The 18,789-nt window shown below is 38.6% G+C and overlaps 1 protein-coding gene across 11 annotated transcripts in view; it reads right to left on the bottom strand.

Moving 5' to 3' along the window:
* Positions 1-18,789, bottom strand: part of LOC148425598 (protein MTSS 1-like) — a 36,405-nt gene that overhangs the window by 3,467 nt on the left and 14,149 nt on the right. The window contains exons 4-16 of one of the 11 annotated variants that reach the window (XM_088410445.1): positions 10,164-10,248; positions 9,092-9,183; positions 8,817-8,891; positions 8,338-8,349; positions 6,156-6,313; positions 5,634-5,741; positions 5,430-5,527; positions 3,095-3,359; positions 2,350-2,472; positions 960-1,190; positions 621-836; positions 345-504; positions 5-262 (exon numbers count right to left, since the gene is read on the bottom strand). In XM_088410445.1, coding sequence (XP_088266571.1) covers positions 5-262; positions 345-504; positions 621-836; positions 960-1,190; positions 2,350-2,472; positions 3,095-3,359; positions 5,430-5,527; positions 5,634-5,741; positions 6,156-6,313; positions 8,338-8,349; positions 8,817-8,891; positions 9,092-9,183; positions 10,164-10,248 — 1,881 coding nt within the window. The remainder of the gene's footprint in view (positions 1-4; positions 263-344; positions 505-620; positions 837-959; positions 1,191-2,349; positions 2,473-3,094; positions 3,360-5,429; positions 5,528-5,633; positions 5,742-6,155; positions 6,314-8,337; positions 8,350-8,816; positions 8,892-9,091; positions 9,184-10,163; positions 10,249-18,789) is intronic. The other 10 variants (XM_088410446.1, XM_088410447.1, XM_088410454.1 and 7 more) reach the window with 10 other exon arrangements.

Genomic DNA, 18,789 nt, shown 5'->3' with positions numbered 1-18,789 from the left:
CTACCTGTTGTTGAATAAGCATCAGAAGATGTATATGCGTGGGTGGGTGTTGAGGGACAGGCTCCATTGGGGTAGATCTCTTGCACAGGAACATGTGTGCTGGGCAGGCCAGCTGTGGAGGCGGGCCGCTTGGTCTGAAACATGCGTCGATACGACTGGCCAATGTCACTGTTTCTGGGGATGGTGGATGACTTGTCAAAGTCGGGCTGCTGTTGCTCGGGATCCTGTTCCTCAGCCATTGAAAAATAGTCAAAATCTGACACTGCAGGGGATGACACAAGGGAGAGGTTAGCGTACTGTCAAAACCAAACTTAAATATTGGTGTTGATTGATTGCTTTGTTACCTTGTGAGGGTATAGTGTCCTCAGAGCAGCAGGGTGTATTGGTCTGAGTGTTGTATCCACTAGAGCACTGGACTGAATCCCGCTTCGACCTTTGGGTTTCCAGTTCTAGACCTCTTGATAAGGCTAGAGCCAGCTCATCATGGGCTTCAAGCTCATCTTGCTGAAGCCATGGATAAAGAAGTAGCAGTGAGTCCAAGTGCATGTATATAAAATTGTAAAATGTGCTCAAGAAGAATTATGGTGAAAAGAGAAGACAGGGAGATGTGAAAAAGTAACCTTGACTGGAGCCGTCCTCTCCCTTTCTTCCACTGGCTCTTTTAGAGGTGTGTGCATCTCAACTAGAGCCGGAGTAGCGGTCGAAAGGCTTTGCGGAGCGCTGTTTTCCCTGCCTGCAACTCCGTTACTGTCCAATGCAACTGGAGGCCCCTTGTCTTTCTTTTTCCTCAATGTATTGACCATGGGCTGGTCGTATGGCCCTGGCTTTGCCCAGTCCTGAAAAGAAACACAAAAAACACAGATGTTTGTAGTGTTATACTGGACAGTTATTTAACTTCATCTTTTTAAGAACACAAGCATGGCATGTTGAGCAGACCCCGGAAAATCTTCAAGACAAACCTTCCAGCTGGGAACACGAGAGGAAGGCATCATGGGTGAGCCCATAGAGCAGTTGTGAGGGAAGTCTGGCAGTAGTGCTGAGGCGGGACGTGACCATGATCGTGTTGGACAGGAGGAGGAAGAGGATGATGGAGGGAGGAAGGGAAAGGCTGTGCTGGAGCCTGAACCCAAACTCCCGCCATTGATAGGGGAGTTGGCTGGGCTGTAGTGGTCAAATCCATTGGAAAGCTGCTTGAATATTTTGATGGTTTATAACATAAAGAGACAAAGAAACAAACAATGGGATGAATGACTTAAATGAAAAAATGGTAAAAAGTAAAAGACCACTAACAGCACATTATCTGCGAGAACAACAGTGTGGGTGAAACATAACTTGGTTTTGAAAACTAAGATCTTTTACTATCACTCAAAGTCATCACTTTTAAACAGACAGCACTGATGACGATTTCTAATTGGCTTACAAAGGAACAGTCACAAGTTTAAAAACATTAAGAATTCATGTAAATTATATATTAATATTTTAGTTATTGACATTGTAAAAAAATATTCATGGTCTTAGTTGGTAGAAAAAAAAAAACGTTCATAAGAAAAAAATCTTTTTAAATTCTTCAACATATGCACCATTTGTTCAGACGCGACTTTATACATCTTGGTATTATTTTTGCTCAGCCAGCTACATGATGTGGATAATGCTTTATGATCGAAATGACACTTTAATATCATAGCTGTGCATTTTTAAAAAGTAAGTATCTTAAATTTATTCACTTCTTAATGTGCTTGAGGCCGTCTGAATTTGAAGGTGTTTCAAAACTTTTGAATATGAGACGAGCCAATCAAATGACAGTTCTGGAGTGACCTACGATTGCTGCTTACTTTTTTTTCTTATCTTCATCCATTGTTTTACTTCTATTTCTCCAAGTAATGAAGAACATGTATGATTTGCTTCAATAAAAAGGTATTTCTACTATCACTTTTAAATGTCAAGTTAGTATTCACCCACCCAGTACACTAAAATGGTACAAAAGTGACATAGAAGAAGAGTAAAACTGCACTCCCTCACATTTTTTCCAATACAATTTTTTTTTTTTTTTTTTTTGGGAACCCGGTGTTTTTCTCCTCTTCCATATCAGCTAAAATGGCACAACATAATGAAGAACAGGTAAACTAAATTAATGGTTTAACTCAAGAAACAAAGAAAAGGAGATGATATTGGATTTGGATCCCTTATTGCTGACCTTTCCTTTAACTCGCTAGAACTTTATTGTCAGTTGAGAAGAAAACATCCACATTGTCCAGCCAAGTATGAGGTTTAGTACAATGCAGGGATGCAGGTTATTTGCTCTTTGTGTAAGAGTTACTAACAGACAATTGATGAGTATTTGTCAATCACCTTGTCAATCGTATTCAGAGATGCAGCAGGGGCAGCTGCTTCTAGAGAAGGGGAGTCCCTGCTCAAGTCACTGTGAAGATGCCCATACTCTGATACGTCAGAGGAGCTGGAACTGTCACTTGGCTGGGGGCAGCAAGCATTACAGCAGCAAGCGTGGGGGGGGGGGGAATGTCACAGAGGACAAACACAAAAAGATGGACAGAGTGGCATAGACATACAGCCAGTGAGAAAGCAGTAAGTTAGACAGCACAGGGATAGTTTTTACTAATTCTCAGCAGTTAGTCAAGATGTGCAGGCATGTGATCGCAGAGACCAGCCACGTTTTCACAGACTGTATTCTGTTTTGGGGTATTGGATTTCAATCACAAGACCTGTGACTAGGGATACAGTATAAGCACTCAGTACTCCTAGCCTACTGTGTGTCACAGTTTAAGATGAACATTTGGTAAAGATATTAACTCAGGATGCTTGTGCCTCTCCAAAGCACAGTTTGTCACAGCGCTGGACTGTTTAATAGTACAACGGGAGTGACCTGCTTAGCCCTGGGATACAATGGAAGCACATTAATTTCCTGTGCGGTACAAGTCACATAAAAATTATTGTTCCACTGGCTCGTTAAGTATAGAATTAATGTCTAGGTCCCCCACTACGGTTGTAAATAAAACAGCACAGTTTTATTTGAGTTTCACATACTGTACATGTTACCGATGTGATTAAAAGTGTGAAGCCTGCAGCATCTTCTCACCTTACTTTTCGCCGGCATTGGTGATGATGACTTGGAAGATGTGCACTGGTCATGCGATGAAGATATAAAGCCAGAGTCGTGGGAGGAGATACTGGAAAGTCGAGCCGGGGCCTGCTGGGACAGCGTGGAGCTGCGATACCGTTGGCGAGGTTGATGGTGGTGGAAGTGGTGGTGTGAGGAAGAGGAGGAAGAAGAGGAGGAAGGAGAATGAGAGTGAGAGCCACTTGATCCCCTGGAGTCACTACTGTTAACACTGTTCAGACTACTGTGACAGAATAGAAAGAAATGAAGGGATGTTTGCAGGAGCAGAAAACCAAATACAAAAAAAAAAAAAAAAAAGGTGAAGGATGGAATTTGCATAGAGAGTCCAGAAAAAAAAGGAGGAAATGGTGAAGGTAGGGAATTAGGGTGTGTGGAGGAAACAGGGTAGGAAATCATTAACATGGCCCATCATGATAAAGCTTGCAGTGATTGAAATCACCTGAGTCAAAACAGCAGAACAACCAGCAAATATAGCCTAAAGAAAGTTATAAAAGTGATATCTTTGTCAGACTCATATTGTGTATACACCAAACCTTACCCAAAAGTGTGGGAACACTGAAGAGAATTCTTTCATTTTTGCTGTAGAACATTTGCATTTGTAATCTAAAAATCATTATGAGATAAGAAATAAAACAAATGTATTTCCTCACATACGCATCTGCATCTCACATGGAACCATTAAGACAGCATTATTTGGAATTGAACAACACTTTTTATGACAGCAATTTTTTTTTTTTTTGGGGGGGGGGATCGACTTGGCCTGTTTAAAACTATCCATTCACATGGCCCATATATGCTCAACAACAACGAATTAATCCATTCAATCCTACATTACAGCAAGAGCCTAACTATATTTTATATTTTTTTTTTCACAGTGAGGAGCATTTTTGCAAGCCGAGAACTACAGTCATAGCAACAACACGGTAAGAGAATATTAATCATTTGTTATTTTTTGCTCACATGTGGTGTAGCATTAGGCCAAGTGATCAACATTCGCTCACGTGGCACAAGCTCCAAACATGTGTAATGTCATCAACACAGTATTCTTGATTAAATTATTTTGATCTAATTTATTAATTAGAGAATGCAGAATGTTTCTTCTAATTAGCCTGTTAGATGAGCCAAACACACATATACTTGCGCACACGCGTGCACGCATGTACGCACACACACTCATTAATATTACAATTTGTGAATACACCGAGCAAGTTAATTTTATATTTAAAGTGTGATAGATACTTTTTACAAATATATGAAAAATTAGAGCAACACCACCATCCACAAGGCTGTGGTGTTTGCTTTAAAATTTCCAGCTTTCCCACCCTGAAGCACTTCAAGAAAGGACAGGGGATGTACACGCTACCACACATACGAAGCAAAGTCAAGATCATCGAATTCATACATGCATTATTTGTGGTGGTTGTGGTAAAAGTCTGGACAAGAGAATCGGCGTACTTTCAAACGAAGTGTGCAAGCCATGCACGTGAAAAAGAAAACAAACAAAAAAGACTTCAGCTTGTTGCAGACAATGTACTGGTTCATTGAGACTACTGAGATTACACGTATGTTAAAATGGCACATGCAAAGCAAACAAGTAAAAATAGGATCGCACCTACCAATGCATGGCAAGGCAAACTGAATTAATGATCTGAATAACAACTGCCCTGAACTGCAATTTGATTACAAAAATGTACCATCAAAAATGCACTGTAGGGTCTTTGGAAAGGGGTTAAAGCACTGTGAACATTGGATAACATACTGTAAATTACTTGAAATATGCACCACTAGAGGGCACAACTGTAAATTGTTTTAGATCGCTGGTCTTTAACTAGGGTTCTATTGAACCCTCAGGGTTCAGTGAGTTTGTCTCAGGGGTTTGGGGGAGCCTTTGCTGTGGAAGTCAAGACACACCCAACTCAGCTTGTCAATTTGTGACACACCCTGCTTGACCATCACTGGCTTAACATTAGATCGCTTGGACAATCAGTGATGCAGGAAATGTAGAGTGCTCAGCATGTGCTTTAGGGTTATTTTGTTTCTTAATTTAATCCATACCAACTAAAAATTATATTTTATTTTTCACTCAAGTAGGGTTCGGTGAATATGCGTGTGTAACTGGTGGGATTGAGTACCTCCAAAAAGGTCAAGAACTATTGCTTTAGACAAAACTACAAAAGATTGTTGGTGTTATTGTGTTAACTCATAGCATTGCCAAATAAATATAGACCTAATGAAAGTGAGATTTACTGTATGTCTTGCTCCCTTTTAAGTTGTGTGTATATTGTGTTTTTACCTGCACATGCTGGACTTCCTGGATGTAGTGGTACTTGGGGAAGAGGGTGGAGTTTGGTATGACCAACTATAGTCTGAACCTTTTAGATCCAAGATCACCTAAGAACAAACAAGGTTATTATACTTCTACAGTACATATGGTGTACCATTTAAAACTGATCATTACAAAAAAAAACAAAAAAAACAAGAAATACTGGTGTATTACTTGTTCACTGGATGGTGGGAGTTTCTGAGGATCAGAGGTCAGTGATTTGAGGTCATCAGAGATGGCCTGCAGATGGGTGACCTCTCCCAACATTGAAATCTCTTCATCCTGTAAAAATCATTCATAGTGGCACAAAGTGAGAGCCATCATATTAAGGATGAATGCTGACATTTTATGCAAATGTATAAATTGCTGGCATTTGGCGAAATCCTTGTACCTCCAAAATAGCCAGCCTGGCTGTTTAGGAGACCCCGAAAACGGCATGTGTGTTCAACCATGAACATTAAATAATTAAAGGGAGCATGCCGTTTTCAACACGTTCAATTGGTCAATAATAATAGCCACACTTTGACTGACTAGTAATATCGATTTTTTAAAAATACTGAATTTATAAAATTGTAACTTATGAGAATTTAGACTGATGCCAGCGATATGTATTAAAAGCATGACTACATCTTTTTTGACTATCGAGCGAGAGATGCTGCAGAACAACCCATGTTATTACTACAACATATTACATACCACTACAGGCCGCAGCATGGCCACAAAAGCGCAGAATCTTTGTCTCTCCTCTATTAGTGCTTTCCTCAGTGCTTCCTTCTCAATTTCTTCCAGAAGAATGTATTTGTCATTGACATCCTGCATTGCGCAATCCAATTGGGGCAGGATATCGCCACGACCTGCCACATGAAAGATGCACATAAAAAGATGAACATGTATATGGACAGAAGAATAAAAAGACAATGACAAAGCCTTTACAATAATGACTCCACAGCAGCAAGGCAGCACAGTATAAAATATCAGCCCCTTTGGTTGGCTGAAAAGGGGTGGATAAATCTTCCTTAATTCTCATTCCACTAACGTAATATTAATCAGAATACTGAGTTTAGACAAGTGTTTTGACTTGACAAGATTTCATTGTATATTTGACAAATTAAATCCATCTTGAAACAAAGCATAAAGTGAATTTTAGTGTGATAATAGTAATTCAGTCATCTACACGGTTCATTTGTGACGCATGAGGGACGTGACATCATCTTTTGTGACATCTTCATGAAATGAAGAAATCGAGGAGGGATCGTTTGAGTTCTCCAAGGCATTTCTATCCCCTGTCACCCCAAATCTCAGTCAATCTTCTTGGATCTGTCAACCTCAATAGAATGTCTGGTGAGAGGTGCCAGAATGTAATCAGAGGAGCGAAAAGCAACCAAGTTGAAAATAGAGAAATGAGATAAGCCTATATACACAAGACCATATTTACTTCCATAAAAACGGTGCCACATGACACTATTTTGTGAGCAGGGGTGTCAATTTATAAATGCATTCCATTCACATCACAAGTCACATTTGCTTTTGTAATGTGAATGACTACATATAAATATTGGATTTTGCTAATAATTCTAATTGCTCATCATACCCTTCACTGTGAATATGTCTTATAGAGAGTTTAAATAGATATTAACATGCTTCACATGCTTCAAACTACTTATGTCCACTGTCTGAATGGTCAGGTGTTCATTAAGTCTTTTTTTGCATATATGGCTTGATTTCTTTTGAAAAACATCAGGACACTGATTGTTCAGGCTTATTGTCCATATTTTAGTTGAATCCTATGAAAGTTAAATGGTTTTTTTTTCACCCACAGCTATCTTATGGTCATTTTCCGTGAGGGATTAATGTAATACATCATGCACAAAAAAAGCTAGAGCTATAGAGCTATCAGTGAAGTGAAAGGGAGACAAAGCAATAGTATGCAGACAGATTAATGCACATGCTCATTTGTATCACCTCAGTCACAATTAAGAAAGTTTAAGTCTATCTGTATCACTTAACTCATTCACTACCATTGAGGGTTAAATACGGTTTATCAAAGTTCCATTCCCATTTTAACTGGGTAGGCGGTTAATGAGTTTGTGTAGGTTTGGTTATCAAACACGATACCCTTCAAAAACTTAACATCACACAACACATTGGCTGATAACTTTTTACATTCATTTCTGGTCAAGTTGTTTTAACTTTGAACCAGAATTGTGAATGACACAGCTAACAAAAATAGTGGGAATTAGACTGGCATATGGCCTGTGTATGTACATGTTATTTGACATGCACTCACACGTGATTAACCTCTCCAGGTTCCGCATGACCAGTGATTACATTAAGCCACAGTAACAGGCTGTTTGTTAGAGCCATGTGAACCAACTATACAGTTAAGTGTTGAGATAAAAACCAACAGCTGTTACAGTCAACTATCATCATTGTATTATTGCTTGGTGTGATGTTGTTGAATCATCTATTGTATTGCAAATGACTGGAAATACGAAATTTAATATACATCTTGACGTGTTGACCATGATAACCTCCCCTGGATGATGAGTGGATTCTGACCTATAAATCTTCTCTTTTCTGCTAATTCTACATGCTGTGAAACCACTCATATTGAATGAGAATTCATGAAAAAACTAAGGAAAGGAACCAAAGGAAGACACAGTAAAGTTAATATCCTGGGTCTCAGTTATCTTGGATATGGCTCTTAAACCAGTAGATTACCATCAATTTACCCACACCGACCAAAATAATTTTAATTAAAGGGGCTATAACCAAGTAATATTTTGTATCTGCCATTTTGATAGCTTCTTTGCAATGGAACCAATGGTCAGCAAAGCATTAGAAACATCTACCTATTGACATTGATTGACATACTTACCCAATGTATCGGCTCCAGGTAGAGAAGGACGGTTAACAGAACAACATTAGAACAAGGAGAGAAAAAGTTAACTGAAAGAAAGAGACCTTCCATTTGATAGTCTTTGCATTGTGGTCAGTCAGTGGTATAACTTGTTGTGTACAAGGATAAATTCCCAAATCCACTTCACAAGTTGTATGCTTCAACTAATGTAATGCTATAAACTCCAAAATAAAGTAAAAGGAAATGCATCCAATTGCTTTTTGTATCACATCTTTTATGTGGGTACACACGTTTGTAAACCCGGAGCCAAGAAAACCTAAGAGAGGGGAAAGAAAACTGCCCTATGCAAGCTACCAAGTAAGGCAATGTTTAGCTATACGAGATTTGCACGTCATCATTCAAGACAAAGTGCTTTGGCACACATCACAGTGGTCTTACTATGTCATGTATTTATTCATAAAATATTAAACCTAAATCAAAGATAAGTGTGTTTTCACCTTTCTTTGCTTTCTTCTGAAGTTTCAGTGTGTCTGATGACTTTTTCTTGATCTCCTGCCGAGCTCTCTTGTATTCTAGTTTAGACACACATAACAGAAGTCTGTGAAGGAAATGTGTAATTGTACCTGGATAGCAGATTTGGATAGAATCTTGAATAGAATCTCTGCCCAAAGCAATGACAGTGACTATTCTTTACACAGTTAAAAAATGTTAGGACTATAGTTTCCCATAAACTATCACAAATCCCAATATATATGACCTATGACTATTCTACCTCTGGCATGGTCCTTATCCAAAGTGTAGACACCTCTTTTCCACTCCTCCATCTGTTCTTGTAAGGGGTTGATCAGAGCATCCATGAATGTCCTGTCAAAAACATTAAAATGAAAAATAAGTCACTTGCTTTTGATTTGTTCATTGTTAGTGAATTCACGTCTACCAATTATCAACATTCTATGTGTATATCATTGAAACTATGTCAATGCTTTCATGTTTTATTTGAATGTTACATCTCTTTATAGGGTTCAGTGCAGTTTATTCCAGACAACAGGATATTGCAACTAAAAGGTCTTGTCTATTTTGTCAGTCATTAACAGCCAGGAGACCAGGCAGCAGTGTTTCTGTCCAACTGTGGTCACAGTAGGATGTTAGAAGCTTGTGCAGTCATATCTGTCAATCATTACCTAAAGGAGTCTTCTAGGGACATGTGTGCATTTGTGACTGCGTTTAAGAAGCTGCGAGTGTTCGGCAGCTGCAGGCTTAGCGCATACAACTAAATTTAGACTGCACTCTTCTCTTGCAGACATTTCTCTGTCTATCTGTCTGTCTGTCAGTGAGTAGGAGGGTGGAGCCCCCACCCACTTATGGGGTCCTGCTATGGAGATGTAAGAGGAATGTGCTGAAATGCCATCTGAAATTAGAGCCTCTTGTCTGGGTAATGCCTGTGTGTAATGAGTGTGTGTGTGAAATGGAGACAGCTATGTGGTATCCATGTGTTAGGGTCTATGTTATAACATTTTAGATAGCTTCATGTTAGCTACATCGTCTCTTGCCCAGTGAAACACTACAGGGGGGCATTCCCACACATAAAATTACATGACATCAACATTTGGTGTGTGGAGTGGCATCACATGTGCTTATTGAATGTGCAGCATGAGGGTCAAAAAACACCAAATGTGTTGAGTTACGGCACACTTCATGGTGGGAGGCTTCATTGCACATGCAAACCCAGACATTCCACTCAAGCACTGAACAAAACAGTACTGGCATGTAAATAAATGTCAGTAGTGTGGTACTGGAGCAAAGATAGGTGCCACACACATTGACACACAAATTCAATTCCTTACATGGAGAACTGTTTGAATTTAGCTTCAATGCTGCGATGTCTCATGCACATCCTGGTTAAAGCAGATCCAATGTCTCTGGTGCCTCCTGAAAGACAATAATAGACCAAACACAGGCATAATTGCGTTCAGTCAATCTATGTTGAGTTCAAGTGCTTAGACACTGTACAGACAAAATATCATGTTATAGGTCAGGACCTCACACAGTTTCCACGTGACAAATATGACTGTGACTGACAATATGACAGAAATAGAGGTAGGAAGGACTCTTTTTTTTTAACACAAGTTAAGACCATGATGATAACTTCTAAATAATTTATTACTGCAATATCATTTATATTGTGACATCTCTGAAGACTTCTGTCAATTTCTTTCCTGAAGGCTCACTAGATGTCTTTGACTGGAGGGCCTCAGGCTGAATATCCACACAAGGACTTCAGTGATAGAAAATTTTGTGTGACTGCTCATGGTGACTCAAGTTTCTGTGTGGGATTGTTCCTACGTGTCTTTGTGTCTGTATATTTGTTTACACGACTTTGTGTCTACATGGGGGGAAAAGGTGGGGTCAACAGGTTCTTATGCATAGATGTGTGGGACTGTGCTCTCGTAAAGTGTAAATCATTCCAACTGAGTGGGCTTGTAAGGACAGTATGTGCAGCAGACTTTTAACAACAACTCTACTACAACTCAGTCTGATAATGTTTGCTTGGTGAACACAAGACATCATTAATAGAGATCGACCGATTATCAGCCCCCCTGATTATCAGGGCCGATATTTGGAAATTTGACATATATTGGTATCACCCCTTTTTTTTAATCTGACCGGCCGATATGAAGAAATTAATATAAAAGTGTTGCCTTTAAGGCTGATTCAACGGGATGTTTTTTGTTTCAAATAATGTTAAGAAGATAATGTCTATATTGGTAAATGATTGTTGTGTTTCAATGGATGATTACTGTTTTGTTTGTGTAAAGGAAAGATTTTGCTGATAAGCACTTCTGGTACTTTCACACATATGAATATGGATATTCAAGTATATTTTAGAGGTAGAGAATCCTAGTAGAGTCAAACAATCTAAATTCTTCCGAGCATTTTGAGGCAGACGCCCCATCTTGCCCCAACATGGTGCTCGCCAGGAGTTGTTTACAGTATTTAGATCACAGTATTCCTTTTTAGACGAATCATAAAGGTGTTTGTACCGGTGAACTTCCATAAGCAATAGTTTGTCTGCCATGTTTTCTCATCATAACGAAATTTCTGAAGATACGCCTTGCGGGAAATCTGAGCTTGGTCATTTGACACATGGAGCTAGCGAACAGGTCAAGCTTGAACCAAACGAAACACTTGAAGATAGGATAAAAGTAATAAAGATGAAAGATGGATGAGACATTATGAAAGAAATAGATATAGGTATGAAAATGAATGTTTTTTGTAGATTTGGCAATGTGTTTATTTTTTTCAATGTTGGATGGTTTTGTTTTTAACTTCAGTCAGATTGTAGATTGGACAACACATTTTTTAAGTTTACGTCCGAGACAAAGTCACCTGGTGTGAAAAATTACTGGCTGCAAATATGATTTTGTTGTAGAGGAATTCTGTTGTAATGTAAAGTGTTCTATTTTCTGGAGTTGTGGAATGAATTACACTTACAGCTACAGTTAAAAATATAGTTTCAAAGTTTAATAATTCAGTGGCATAGCACTCAGTTTTTTTTTTAATTCACACATCATTTGTTCTGGTTAGGTAATACTTAGCTGCAAATATATTTCGTGGAGGGTTACATCTTTGAAAAAAGGTAGAGAACCACTGAGCTGGTGAATGATACTATGATAATTATTTCTTGCTTCACTTGTCCATCCATCCATCGGCATGTTATTCTTGGGGGAGGGGCTAACAGATGTTGCAGTACCACAGGGAGGCCATAAGTCCTAAGAAAGTGTTAGCAAAGGCAAAATCTCCTGATTGCACAGTAATACAGCAGTCTTAGTCTGCATTGCCTGGGGAAGAGTTTGGTTTCAGCTGATAATGTTTTTTTACTACCACACCCAAACATCTGGATTTGATATGAAGCATATGTAAAGACCACAGTCAGCTCGCAACAATATGCCTTACACCTAACAAGACTGCCTCTGTCAAGGGTTGGCAAAGGGAATGTGTGCAATCAGTCTAATCTGAACAAGGTTCCATTGAGTGGTGGTCTCATCTGAAAGGACCCATGCAGACGAACATGATGGGCACTGCCACAAAAATGTCTACTGATGACCCACTATGGCAGAGGTGGCCGAGTCCAGTCCTCAAGAGCCACAATCCATCCTGTTTCCGATGTTTCCCTTCAACGAACATACGTGTCCCACGGCAAGATTGTATCGCTAAGTCAATGTGGCTTGGTTGTCAGCATTATTACAATTTTTTCTGGGTGGCTGTTATGTGTAAAAGGTGCTTAGATTTCGTGGGTTGAGTGGTGGCATGGGGGAGGGGCCCAAAGGTAGAACCAGAGCAGTGACAAAGGCAGTATGGAATATAAAATACGCAAGGGAATGATGTAATGTCAAAGGGGGTTGTAACTTAAGGCCAGGCCGACACTTCTCCCTTTGTGTTGCTGTCTGAAGAGTATTATATATGGCACACTAGAGTCTGCCACTGACATGTCACACATCAAATTATCTGATAGCGGGATGCCGTGTTGCACAATGCTGTTTTGTTTGGCTCTGTGTAAAAAGCAAGGCCAGAAAAAGTTTAATCTCATTATAGTTATGACATGTCAGTTTTTGTTCAACGGGCTCCTATACTGTATACTTCTAGTTTCCCATAAAACGCAGCTGGGCTCATATGATTAGAGGTGTTCTTTATTATTCGAAAACTAACTTCAAGCCAACATCAACTTTCGTTTCTTTTTCACTAGTACAACAATATGCTCATTAATCCTGGCAGAAAGTTCACAGTCATGCATTCTCTGCTGTTGTAAAAGCATGCTAGTGGCTAAACCTGAATGCTTCCACGTTATTGTTGGAAAATTGTTGTGGTTCTCCCAGGATAAATCTACTGTAAACACACATCATCTACTCTGTCTAGCATCTTGTCCTCTGACAAAAATAGAAAAAATTCCAGTTGTGTGCCCCACACGCTGCCTCACGCACATCAACACACACACGCACACACAAACATGAAAACAAGTCCAAGCACCTCACTGGCAGACAAGGCCGTCAAACAGCTATGAGTATGTATGTGTAGATGGCTGTCAGCAGAAAAAGCTACAATGTGACATGGAATACCATGTCACATTGTAGCTTTTTTGCAGTCTTGTAATTAGACCTGCCTAATTTTTAACCAGTGGGGTGGGGGGAGTATTAAATATGATAAGCCTCATTCTCAAACTCTGCAAAATAGTAATACATTGAAAAGGTTAAAAAAAAAATGTAAGTTGGCTGTGATTGCATTTTTATGTTAAAAACAAAAAAACAAAAAATACCCCCAAAACATCGGTTTGCAGTTTGCATTATTTGTCTTGGTCTCTGAAAGACACTGCCTGTCCACGTCTAGCACAATCTTATTGTTCCTTGGTATGTGACTAGACAGCATAATTCAATGTTTGATTGTGTACTTTATATAGAATTATTTTGTAAAACAACGTTAATCATACAATGTAAAATTTAAAAAAGCACTGTTAAACAATTGATGACAGGAGTAACTGGTGCTTCTTGAGCCCAAGATTTAAAACTCTGGGAATATCAACTTTTTCCCCGCATAGCAGCAATTATTACAAAGTAATACAGTTAAACAAATTAATATGGGAATAAGAACAGTCTTTGTGAAACAATATTTTCAATAACCAGTACACTCCAATGGTAAAAGACAAATTGTTCATGGTTGAGGACAAGGATGGAGTGTTGGTTAAAAAAATCAACGCCAAAAATCTAGACAAATCCTGTCATAGGCTGGGCTATCCTCGCTAGGGAATATGGCCGTAAATAGCTCAAGTCACGTCACTCCAAAGGTAAATAAAATAAAATTTTCCTTTAAATATTTTTTATGTATGATGTTATTTAATTATATACATGCATATTATACATAAGTAGCATTATACTGTATATGATGTTATTTAATTATATACAAGCATATTATACATAAGTAGCATTTACTTTTCTATTTTGTTATAAATTATTAATATGTATATACAATTTTGATGTTTTTACCTGCAGTTTTAAACGCATTAGTTAATTACCATTCGTTTCTACTGTCCGCCATACGACGATTTTGCCGTACAATCCCAACTCCAAAACTTATAACTTATATAGCTTTTTATCTTCCTTTTAATAACATAGGTCAGGGTCAAAAGTTAAGTTTAGACTTAGGCGGGCCACAAATGGCCCCCAGAGCGTAGTTTGGATATCAATGCTGTGCACACTTTTCTTTTGGAGCTGTTGGCATGTCCAGATTGAGCCACCCACATAGCACTGTTAATGGCTCGTGTTTCATTCAGTGATTTATGTGCCTGTGTTATCAGTCTGTCAGTATGACAGACAAATCTATTCACAAGTTCACAGTTCCCAACATGTACAAGTATGGTCCCTTTGAAAAGCTCTTTTTTTAAATCCAATTGCACAGTGAACATAAGAGAAAAAAACCCAAAAACATCCAAATGTACTTTTTTTATTTGCACAATGTCGGTACTTGTTTATATTAAATGGCCTTGATAGTATGCCACATAAAAATTATTTATTCTGAAAGATTTTCCATCAACTGTGATTGGCTGGCAACCAGTCCAGGGTGTCCCGTGCCTACTGCCCAAAGACTACTGGGATAGGTAACAGCAAGCTTGTGACCCTAGTGAGGATAAGTGGCTCCTGATTATGGATGGATAATGGACTTTCTATCAAGATCCATTGGCATATTTGTTGTGCTATCGATAGATGTACAGCTCAAAAAGACGGAAAGAGCTTGGCAGTTAATGAGACAATTATGTGACTGGAGGACCAGTAAATCAGTGGTACAAGCCTTTCACTGAGATTATGGTGTTTTAGAATAGCCTTGCTCTATCAGTTGTCTTGAGTAGTAGAGGACAAAGGTGCCACTCCCTTAATAGATTAGATGACAGACAGCAAGACAGCAATCTTCCTTCGAAGTCTTAGTCTGGCATTCTACACACTCCATAGTCAGAATGTCTAGCCTGAGTGGAAACCCGCTCAAGTACTGCTGTGGGCAAGCAAATACACATGCACCTGCTAAAAAGCGATGGGTGATGACATGCAAAAAAAAGTGTTCCGACACATCTATCAACAGCTGTTGATAGAAGAGGAAAGGAAGGGAGGGGGGTATTAGGATGAAGCAAAGGAGTTGAATGAAAAGTACAGTTATTGAAATAAAATTAAATTTCATTGAGTAGACTGTAGCATACCCCGTTTCATATTTAAGAAAAGTAACTTCTACTCATTTATCCCAAAGTAAAGCAGTCAAACAAGTAATAGAAAATCTGCAAAAATAAAATTCTGAAAAAGATTCTCCAGTGAGTTTAAGATATGTTGTATGTGGGGGAGTAAAACTGACAGCAAAGAGTTATTTCAGTTTTCCACCTATGTGTGGTTTTTCAGCTTTAGCGCTAACGAGGTCTTGAGAGTACAGACAAACAAGAACAGATAGCTGATAAATGGCAATTTCACTGAACGCCTCAATCCCTATGACCTGTTTCAGCCAATTTTAATGTTTCTTATCAACAGAAGCAATGGATGGCAGCCAATTATGATAGCAAGAGTGTATTGTAGAAGGTTTGTGTGTGTGTGTGTGTGTGTGTGTGTGCGCGTGTGTGTGTGTGTCCCACAATCCAAAATATGTTATGGTTAGTAGTACACTAGTCATGTCAAAGTGTAATTACAGTACATTCTTGTCCATTCATTTTCAAAGGTTCTGCAAAGGCTTAGTGTACAACATGTCTGTGATGGGTCACTGTATGCTGTGTGATGCTAAAATGGTGCCCATATTAATCAAGTCAGAAAATAACTGGGTGGTGCAATGAATGGTTAAAGGCAGTACTAAAATGTTCAAAGCAAAGTACTGCATGCTACATGGGAAAGAACCTGGTGGCACAAACAACATTGTAAAATATTTTTTTTCTACATCTATCCCTAAGGAAACCACCCATGATAACATATTAAGAACAGAAACATGTTAGTTTCCACCAGGGACACCATCCACTTGTATTCCTGCTCTAGAAACAATCAAGGCATGAGACGTCCACAACGCAAAAGCTGCGATATGATGCTGTTCTGATCACAGTAAGCACTTCCTGCATCGTGTCCTACGACTACAAGTCAGATAGTCAGAAAATATAGCCAGAAGTTATTGCAATAGAGTTTAATCGTAGGTAGAATAAGTAATAGTCTTTCCCTCCTAATCGTACTAAAAAGGAAACCGGGTATTCATCTAGTCAGTCATATATTGGCAATAAGTAAAAGTAGATAACAAAAGAGAGTGCACAGTTTTGATGAACAACACATCATCACTTTGTTTGAAATAGTGGCCAACAGATTACACCCACCATGTGTGACTTTGTGTGTGTACAAGCCATTGATATTGTCAATGAGCAAGTGAGGTGACATTATCCGACCCGGCGTCAGCCCAGATTCATCCGCCCGCCCACATACACACAGTCTTTACAGAAGCACATCATTCATTCAGAGAGCTTCATGAAGTGTCTCTGGCTCAACAAAGAACAATCAGGAAAAGGCAACTCACTAAAGGACATTTTCCCATATGCTTCAGTAAAAAAAAAAAAAAAAAAAGCACACTGCTTTGTGCATTTATTGTCAGCACAAATTCACCCATTGACTTAAGTTTATCTGTTATACACCATCACTTTTTGGTTGCACGGATTCACCCATTGACTTAAATTTGTAAGTTACACATCATCATGAAACAGGGCTCTAAACTAACTTTTGCATTAGTAGCACTGGTATTACCAACTTTTTCAGTTGGTCGCACAGGAGTTGGCTGTACACTTTCTGGCTGTTAGCATATTTGCCGATTTATAGTCATCTCAATTTGCGTACCGTGATTTCGTACAATGTAAAAATTGACAGTAAATCAATACGAAAATATTTTACTGTTACAAAAAGTGTCTACAATAATAAGTGGCTGGCAAAAAACGTCAATTTTTAGATACGAATTAAAAGAAGACAATGGAAAAAAAAAAGGCTTGATTTTTATGTGAATACTATTTTGTTTAACACAAAGTGGCCAGCTCAAATAAGGTTGATCAGGTCCTTCTTTGCAGTGTTTCAGATGACTAATTTATATAAAACAAAATGACATACCTTGGCTCTGAATATTATTCTTGCTTAGTGTTTGAACACCGGTTTAAAGGAGAAATATTTAAAGTGCTCACTTTTTTTCAGGTAAATATTCTAATAAGTATAAATAGCTTGCAGTTCAAATTTGTGAAGCAAATAACAGTTTAGGATTGCTTTACAGACCAGCTGATGAACACCTGGATTCACAAGCATTCATGTAGATAGTAATGCCAATAAAAAGCACAAAACACTGTATAGGCAAGAAAATAAAAGACAGAATGTGCCTGATGAAGTGAGAAGAGCCATCGAAAACATGAAGTGTTTCATTGTATGGAACTGTAGACGTCACACAGCGATGACCAGACGAATGCTCTTGTTTTATTTGGGTTTTAGTCAAGGTCCTGTAAGGTAACAGCACCATATCTATGAAACCAAGTGTGAGAATGTAAGAGCCTACTTTGTAGTAGGGAACAGAAGTTGGATTGTTGGCCGGCAGCCGAAGGTCTAAGGAGACTGTGGTCTTCAGTACAAATGTTAAGCTTTACTTGTTAAAGAAAAGAAAACCTAAATTTAGAAAAAAGGGGGCCCTGTGACTGCTTTTCTGACATGACTCACTGGTCTGACCAGGTTCATGTTTAAACAAAAATACAGTGCAAACAGAGGCAACACCCACAAACATCATTGGTGACACTAATGTATCAATGATTCTTTCCTTTTCTGACGAGAACTTATTTAGCCTTACTTTCTTTGCCCTTAAAAAAATATTGGTTCTTGTTTGTTTCCTCTGTCCTTGTCAATAATCAGCTGTCCAGTCACAACTACATAAGGTTCAGCAGCATGAATGGGTTTAGTTCCAAAACCTAATGATACAAGAGATATCTTTTTAGATTCAAGGCAGATGAACATGATGGAGCCAGCTCACACCAATGAGCTTGTAGGTTGCAATTGTATAAATTTGCAAATCAACAAACCTCAAAGTCTATTGAAAGTCTATTGAAAGTCTATAAGCCGCAACTTTTTTTTCTCACGATTGGAGCCCTGCGACTTATAGTCCAGTGCGGCTTATGTGCAGGTTTTTTTTGTTTTGTTTTTTGCCAGAAGGCAGTCCACCAGTAAAACAAATGTATGTGTCTATCTAATGTATGTATCTATGGATCTGTCATTTTGTGGAACAACTATGAAATAAAGCTGGAAAGATGTGACTCAATGGCTGTATTCAAAAAGAGTTTTGAAAATATAGTATTAAAAAATCTGTATGACTAATATAAGATCTTGGATACAAGTTTGTGACGTGTAATTTGATATATATGTGATTGTATGTATGAATTATGTGCAATGTGTTTAT

Source organism: Hippichthys cyanospilos, chromosome 3 (assembly GCF_059441005.1).
Source record: "Hippichthys cyanospilos isolate Australia breed blue-spotted pipefish chromosome 3, RoL_Hcya_1.0, whole genome shotgun sequence".
Classification (NCBI taxonomy): Eukaryota; Metazoa; Chordata; class Actinopteri; order Syngnathiformes; family Syngnathidae; genus Hippichthys; species Hippichthys cyanospilos.
Note: the sequence above shows the minus strand (reverse complement) of the source record. Positions and strands in the feature narration are given on the sequence as shown.